The 8,728-nt window shown below is 45.5% G+C and overlaps 1 protein-coding gene across 2 annotated transcripts in view; it reads right to left on the reverse strand.

The window, feature by feature from the left end:
- The window catches only part of PRDM16 (PR domain containing 16), a 215,357-nt gene that overhangs the window by 34,591 nt on the left and 172,038 nt on the right, over positions 1 to 8,728 (reverse strand). For both annotated transcript variants that reach the window (XM_010567949.1, XM_010567948.1), the window contains exon 4: positions 6,646 to 6,748. In XM_010567949.1, coding sequence (XP_010566251.1) covers positions 6,646 to 6,748 — 103 coding nt within the window. The remainder of the gene's footprint in view (positions 1 to 6,645; positions 6,749 to 8,728) is intronic.

The following is an 8,728-nucleotide window of genomic DNA, read 5'->3' on the forward strand; positions in this document are numbered from 1 at the left end:
AAACCGGAGTACCATGGAAGAAAGAAAAGGGAGGCAAATTCATTGTTGTTGTGCCGGTTTGTTTTGGGTTTTTTTTTTTTTAAAAAAAAAAAAAAGATCTAATGCACATAATAAATTATTGTAGTCAAGGTCAAACAAATTAAAAAAAGGGCAGCTATTATTAAGTTTACAAGGCAGCATCCTGACTATAGTGCCAAGCCAAACAATCAGCTCAGAGCTGTAAATTTTCCAGGAGAACAACCTCTGCGAGGGAGTGGGGAGTCGGGATAGCTCCAGGTTTCTCCACCCGGCAGGCAGCTTGAAACAGAAGCTTTCCGGCCACCACTTAGTTCCCGGTGCAGCATTTCCCCGTCCTCCTCTACCCTCTTCCTCCGGACTCCGGGGCTCTCTTTCGTATTAAGTTCTATTCTCTTTTTCTGATAACTTTACTTTTGAAAGGAAAGCTTGTGGTAAAATGCATTAGCTCAGAAGGAAGAGTGGAAATACCCTAAGAGATGCAGCCAAAAAGCCAATGCCGTGATGGAGCCGATCCATCCCCGGGCGCCGGGGAGAGGGGACGGCGGGGGAAGATGCGGGCGGCACTCGCGTCTTCGTGGCTGCTTCTCTGCCTGGAGCCGTTTTCAGAAGCTGCGACCTTACGGCAAACCCCCACGCGCTTGTTTGCCCAAAGTTTTGCACAATGACTACCACTTAGACCGTGCTTTAAGGCCTGAGATTGTGTTTTATATAAATCAGGGTTACTTTTGTTCAAAGTGTGACACGAGTACAAGCACAAGCGCAGGCAGTGTCGCACCCAGCGACCGCCGCTTCCCTGCCTGCACTCGGGCAGTAATCTCCTTTCTCTCAATACAGCCTATTTAAACTCAGGCTGTGGTTTTCGACCTGTGCCCCTGCACGCTGGGGAGTCTGCGACTTGCTTCTGTGGTGACTAAGAAAGACAAGATCCCATAAGCTGCAACAGCAAGCTATGTAGGCAGATGAAACCCAAAGTGGTCCACACCTACACAGAAAGTATCGACATGCCCACAAACTGGAAAAAGTCAAACACAGCTAAAAAAGAAAATATCACCGAGACACAGTCAGCGAAGCCTTGCTATTTATCCAAGCAGCATGTCTAGTGGTACTATACCCTGTTTACACACGGAATGAATAAAACGCAGAGATGCTATAGGATTTCCTGAAGTGCAGAAGAGAGGGATGTAAAAAGAAATAAAATCCAGTGGGTCAACATCTTCCTTTGGGGGGAGAAAGGGGATTTTGACTAAAAAAGGAGACCTAAGGGAAGAAAATACCCATATCCTTCCCATTTCAACTAGTTTTGACAGATTGTATACTCTGAAATTGCTATCAGCAGCCTCACAGTGAAGTAGATCAGGCCCTGCTCTGCTCCTTAGAGAAATTCTGTTTACTAGCATTTTGTAGAAGAGTACCAATATGTATCTCGTGTTTTATGTCTCTGGGGAGGGGAACCTGGAAAGCAGGATATAAAAAAGTACCTAGCAGTATCGAGAGACTGTGTACAACCTACCTTTAAAAGAATCCAAACTACTTTTTAGGGCGAGGGGAGAAGAATTGTAGTATCGTGACATGTCTTGTTACTGCATTTTACTTTTAACAACAGCATGAAGCATACAATGTTACCTAGCAAAATTTAAGATTTCATCTGCACATGTTTATGGACCGAAAACATTCTTAGCATGAAAGCAGCAAGTGAGAGGGGGGCAAGGGCTGTGATTAGGTGTGTTTAGGTATCTTTTTGCTCACCCCACGTCCATAACTCGAGTGAGAAGAGACAAGCCTGACAGCATCGAGTGTCCCGAACGCACGCACTGCATGGGCTGAGGCAATAATCTCATCGTGCCGCCTCTCCTCATTATTAACGAATTCCCGTTAGCTCTGAAACAAGCTTTTATCTGCTACAACGTTCAGTTTTCATAGCCTCAGACGTCAAGCTGTACTCAAAAGTGTCACTAGCACTAATAAACATGACCTTACTTTTGTTCTGTTTTCGACTCCCAGAGACGTACGTGGGATAGAAGTTCATTTGACTCATGCAGCCCACTGAACTGTGGAGTAACAGGATAAATCCCTCACTAACTCCAGATAACGCGGAACTGCTCTGGCAAGGTGTTCATCTGCCTCAGAATTCACCCTGCAACTCAAACGTTCCTCCTCTTTGCTCTTTTGTAAATACAGCGATGGCTCAAGGCGACAAGGCTTTTTTGTAGAAGCGACTGAAAGCCCTCCGGACTGGGAACCCCCAGGTACCATCACATCTTAAGAAGCTCCTACGAAACTCCCAGCATCTCTCAAGCTCAAACTGGCAATTCCCCAGACCTGAAAACTTGGAATGGAGGAAACAGATTTTTTTTTTTCTTTTCTTTTTTTGACTTGAGGGAAAATGCATCAAAATACCTTCTGCCAATCCAAACTAAATTCTTCCTATTTCAGCTTGGGATTTACATGATTAATGGTGTCTTATTTCACCCAAACTATCTGCTGGGAAGCAGAAATCCACTTTGAGTTTGGAAAACTAGCCCTGGAGAATAATTTACTACATACCTGGCTAAAGAGGGACAACTCGCAAGCACCCCCTCCCACAGTACACAACCTGACAGAGCACTACCTGTTGTTATCAAGGAGAGTAACATGTTTTTGTCCTTTCTATGAGATTACAGAGCAGACAGACTCCGGCAGCAAACAGTAATAACTGTTAGAGATTTTGCTTCTAATTCTCCTCACTCTCTGTCAGCAGAATTACACATCTCACACAAATTACACACAATGATCCTCAGTCGGCAGAAGCTGGCTGAGCTACGCTTACACAAGTGGAGGAGCTGCCCCTATCAGGCTTCTATTAAGAAATGTGAGAAACAAGACAGCTCAGCTGAGGCATGTGGATTTTTTGCTTTTGCATTTGCATACTTTCAGATTTTACAGCTCTAGCCCTTGCATGTCACTAAGTTGAAAAAAAAACCTGCCTATTTTGTACAGGCTCGTGCTTCAGTAACGGCAACATTCCTCTTCCATCATCAAACACAACAGCTTTTTCGTAGGTAGAAAAGATGGATGATAAGAAAAGAAATGCATGCGCTTCAGAATATTTGGGTTTGGAATAATAAATTTTTGTTGAAAAGAAGAATTAAAGAACTGACAAAAATATGATTAAAAGTCTTGTAGTCACGTGTCACGCATGTTGCCACTGGTTGCAAAAACTATTTGGATGCTCGGACAGGTTAAACAGAGGAAGAACTGGCTGGCTGGTAGATTAGCTGATTATATCATATCAATAAGCAACACCCATTCCTCCGGCGTTCCTGTTTTGAGCTTTAGAAGCTTAGAGATCAGACTTCTCAATAAATACCACTGCAGGGAAAGGAACTGACCTGCAGACTAAGGGCCAGACCATCACCCTGCAAAAATGAAGCCTAAGTAACAAAGGAGGCTCAGGACTGAACTAATAAGACCTGGTATCTATTTTGTGTCTTTGTATCAGGCACCCAGTTTGTAGACTTCAGGTTCATTAAAGTGGTTTTTTTCCTTCTTTAAGCACCAGAAGTTAAAATACTGCCCTTCAAAACAAGTTCTCATTAAAGTTTTCTTCTTTCTTTAAGCACCGCAAATGAAAATACTGCCCTTCTAAAAAGGTTACTCCTTCAGTATCTTACAGGGAGAAAGGGATAAAAAGAAAAGAAAAATCCAGCTACAAAAAAATTGCTGCCTGTTCTCTATGTCTTGTTTGTCAAATCTATGGTTATACGTGCCTATCTTAAGTTCCATCAGTAACACTCAGGACAAAGCAGGAATGTAACAGAAAAATAAATCAGTGCCTAATAGCTTTCAGAGAAACCAAGGGGAACACAATTATGTGGCATCTACATGCTAATCTACCAGACTTGAATCTCAAAGGAGTTCAAGTGCCCTACTCAAAATTCCTGCAGTGATAAGGGGTCTGCTGTGTTTGGCTGGGGTTTGGATAAAAGATTTTTATGATAATTATCTTTGTGTGGAACAATTTTGCATTTTCTTTCTTGTTAAATCAGAATCAAAATGGGGGTGCGAGGCAGCGGGAAGATAGCATTACTGAAAGTAAAAAGTATTAAGAAGTCAAATATTTAATGTCGGCCTATTATAATTTGAAAGCAATTATGTGGCAAAAGCACTAGACATTACCAGGAAGATACAGATAAATGTTACATAATGACAAAGATGGAAAACAAGGAGCACTTTTTGCTTGTTCAAATAAAAGCCTATTAGAAACAGAAATGCAAAACAGTGGTGAGCTTTCTTTCTGATTTCTCCCTGGCATCAAAAAAAAAACCAGCTGTGTGTTACTCCGTCATTGTGAGTCCAGGAACTATCCATCTCTGTCTGTTGGCCTCAAGAAAATGATCAACTTTTGGGGGGAGAACACTGAAAAAATAATCCCAGACCTGACATCTCAGTGAGACAGCAGCTACCGCACTGCCTGTTCATCCACTTCACCCATGGACCTTCCGCAAAAGAGCTTTCAGCAGCACTAATCCTCAAACTAGCAATTTTTTCAGAAGTAATTCAAACTAATTGTGCATATCGTATGTACACTCTTAAAGAGTTTCACTGCCAATTTCAATCTGAAAACTACATTCATACACAGGTAAAAGAAAACAAATGTATTGTAGGATGTCCAGGTGAGACAACTCGAATGTCAGCGATTAATTATGTAGAACAGTATTTCCAACTAACAGTTTAAAAACGACTGGTAGATGAGAATATATTTATAGAAAATAGTCATCAAATAATAATGCAAAACTTGCAACAGGCTGCACATTCAATGAATGAACAGAAAAAGACATAAGTAATATGCCCTAGTAATGTCTTCACTTGAGAAAATTCATGTACCTTTTACATCGTTCTCTTAACTTTCACTGTCACCAAATGTCAAGGAAACTAAGAGCCCTAGAAAATAGAGCAGAACTTTGCCAGTTCAGACTGATCTTTGTTTCATTTCAGGATCACAACGTACTTCACGTGAGGTTAGGTTTCTGCAATGCTCTGTTACGATAGGGTTTTGTACTCATCTCGGGACTTGCAAACAACCGTTTTAAAGTAAGAATCTGTACCATTTTTGATTACTCTAGGTACGTCTGTGCTGCTGCCTTGTTTTTATAATATTTTGGGGAATGGCGTAGCACATCTTTCCTAGTTTTCCTAAGAGATCACTTCCACTGCACAAGGTGTTTGTACTGACAGGCTCTGTCACTCGCAGTGAAAGAAGTGGGATACCAAACGTTAGTCAGAGTCTCAGATGAACGTTGAGAAAAGCACTCTAACAAAGGGAAAAAAAATCCTGGCGACACTCTCAGGTTGCTGGAATATTTCAGGCCACGTGTCCCACTAACCTGCTCTCCTGTCGCTGACAAGAGCCAGCAACAGCTACTACAGAGAAGCATGCAAGGACCCTGCAAAGAGCAGGTGAGCAGCAACCTGTCCCCAGGGAATGACACCTCCTAACCGCCTTGCAACGGCTTCTTCCCACCCCCCTGAATCAGATCTGTAATCTTACCATAGGAATTCTGGCTGCTCTGACTCTGCAGTACCACACGTTTCTGTTCGTTGGGAAACTACAACTGAACCCAAAGCCTCCAACAGTCTAACAGAATGACAAGCAGAGAGCTCCGTGCTCCTTCTTAGTAAAACGGTAAGTACTTTACAGCCACCTTTGTGCACCATGAAGAAGGAAGGAGGACTCAAAAGTCTTCTCTTGCCTTTCTCTTTTCCCATCCCTCTCTACTCGCCCTCTTGAATTTCACATAGCACCATTCTGGTGTAGGAAGAGAATCAAAAAACCTTAGCGCATTGCTCCTTGCTCTAGCTTACCAGAAAACGCTCACTTAACCTGGAAAGCATCACGGTCTCTTAGACAGTCTGCGTGATGATTGAACTCCAGGAATTAACAGCAAGAGATTTAGAGGAAAATGGTGATGTTACTACACGAAGAAGTCAACAAGGCTTAGCCTTTCAGGTTGCTCCACACGCAATACGCGGTCAAGGAAACTTCTCCCTCTGCGAGCCTATTTGAGCTATGCACCTTGTCCGGTAATACCAACTCACTGCAAGGCAGGAGAGACATTGCAGTAATAAAAATGTGACCTTTCTTTTAAAAATAATCACGCTTTTGGCCTTCGCTGCATCACTGCAGGGTTTCAGAGGTGTCTATATTCTAGCAATAATAATTCAAGCGATGACTCTTCCATCCTCTGCCTGGATCCCCCTTTTCCATGTAACCTCAAGCTCTAAAGACCAGTGTTTTGCAAGCCTTGGAATGGTTTGGCCCATTTTCATTACACCCAAAGAAACACGGTGACCCTGGGGATTAAAAAGGCACCTCCCATCATATTCAAAACCACAATGTTCCTCAAAGAGAAGAAGCAAAGAGAATTTGCATGCCTTGAGGTTAATAAAAACTCGCTTGCTATCGTTGACTAAGACAGCTACTCTCACCAGAGAAAGAGTGAAATTAAGCATAAAATATTAACAATTACAGAAGGGGCAGGTACCGGATCAGGTTTTCGTCCCAGTTCAGCACTAACTGAGGTTCTCAACATTCCTAGGTTTGCTGGCGAGAAGTGCAAAAAGGTCCTATCTAGCAAAACGAGGCCTTACCTTCCATGCTGGGCGCCATGTTCCCAAGTGAATAACCACCTTCCTTCAAATACACCAAGAGCTCTTCTCCTGGCTCAATTTCTTTAATAACTTTATAATAGATCTGGGAATCAGAAACAAAAATTGAGAGACATGTTAAATATGCAAAGACTTGCATTTTACATTTTAACCAATAACTCAAATTATTCCAGCTAACAGGGGAGGCTGTCACTTGATTTGTGTGATAATTGCTGCTGAGAGCTCTTTTTTCCTGCCTTTATTTTACACTATGTGTGTCAGCGTTTCACGCGGCTTGGGCAATAAAGTAGTATTTACGGTAACAGCCTCTCTCGTTCAAATGACACAAAATCTCCCCATTGTTTTCCCTACCTCCTGTAAGCTTCGTGTATTTGTTATAGCGAAGGGAAGATTAAACTGATGGAATTGACGCATTTAAGTCTCTGCTTCTCTAAGCTGAAATCGGCCTGATGATTAGAGAGCTGAATTAGCATGCCTTCATGGAATTATTTGGTAGATTACTCTCACCTAGAGCCTGAGGACCTGACCCCTAAGGACAAGATCTGAACCATTCCAGGTGAGCGGTTTATCCCCACTCCGAGTTCCTGTCTAAGCCCAGAACCTGGACCTTCTGGAATGTACTGCGGACAGTACCGTTCACCTACCGTACCTTTGTCATTACACCGGAGGACAGACCCAGAAACAGAAACGGACTTCAGACACGGGCAGAGACCACGTACCAGCCGCGCGCCCCATTCACATTGCCGTTTAAAGTGCGTAGACCACGGTTCAAAGGATACTTAGGCCTTACGCTGGTTTCCTGACCCCAAATGAGTTCTCGCACTCTAAGGATGCATTTCTTGCAAAATATTACAATGAGAAAGAACCCCCCTTTATCCGAGGTGCGACGAAGCGTAACGTTGCAAGGCATCGACATATTAGCGCGTGTGTCCATACACACGACACACCCATCTTTGCTGTTCTACCCCCAAACCAGACACCGTGCCAGTACATCCAGTGGCAACTGGGTTACGTGCCAGTGGACCCCAACGGCCTCATTCCTTCTGACAAGGTGGCAGAGTTCGCGGGGAGGAGCGGAGTGCTGACAGCGGCTTATTTGTATCGGTAGGCAGAGAGCTTGCCGGTTCCCTGTAACGACCGATAACTAAATCGTATTCACAGTTGAACCCTGCTCGTGGGTACCGTGCAGTGTGGTGGCCGGGGCAGCTCTGGGCATGGAGAGCGAGCCCAGTAACTGCAACTGGGAGGGCACTTCGTGAAGACCTCTGCAAGGAAAACCGCAGAAAACGGCGGCAGAAGGAAATCAGGACGGGAGTTTGCGTGACCGGCGAAGAAGAGGATCAGAGCTCCACGAAATCCAAGTGACTCGGTGTCTCCCATATGTTTTCCAAATTTGTGGACTACGCTGGACCCCGTCCTCTTCTAGCAAGAGCCCCGTGGGAACTCAACGGATAATAGTAACTGCAAAGTTTTATTAGCGCTGCCTTCAATAGCACCGCATGAACCTCTTTTTCAGGACAGCGACTACAATTTACCCCGAACGATTCCCTGAGCGAGCTGCCGCTCGGTCCCTGCGGGTCTACGGCGCGGAGGGAAGGCCGGCGCAGAACTCCGCATCGCCAGCGTGGGCTGCGCTAACGGTGCCGCCGCGACGCGGGTTTTCTTCCCGGCGCCTGCCTTCCTTCGCAGGGAAAGCGGGAGGAAGGAGGGAAGGAGGGAAGCCTCGGGCCCCGAGCCCGCCGGGAGCAGCAGGTGCCCGACCCCCCCCACCCCCGGGGGGGCTTCGCCCCCTGCCTCCCCCGAAGCCGAAGCCGCCCCGGGGTGGCGGCGAGCTGCGGCCTCGCTCGCAACTTCTCCCGCAACCTCCGAGCTCGGGCACCTCCCCCGACAGACCAACGCTCCCGGCGTTAAGTAAAAAAAACCAGCGATCTCCCCCAGAACCCCTCTTCCCTCCGCTTACACACCCCCCGACACACCCCCCGAGCCCCCCCCGGCCGGGCCGGGCAGGCTGCGGGCTCCTCCGACGGCGGGGACAGCCCCGGCCGCTCCTCCGGAGCGAAACCGG

The sequence above is a fragment of the Haliaeetus leucocephalus genome, unplaced genomic scaffold (assembly GCF_000737465.1).
Source record: "Haliaeetus leucocephalus isolate CR32 unplaced genomic scaffold, Haliaeetus_leucocephalus-4.0 Scaffold230, whole genome shotgun sequence".
NCBI lineage: Eukaryota > Metazoa > Chordata > Aves > Accipitriformes > Accipitridae > Haliaeetus > Haliaeetus leucocephalus.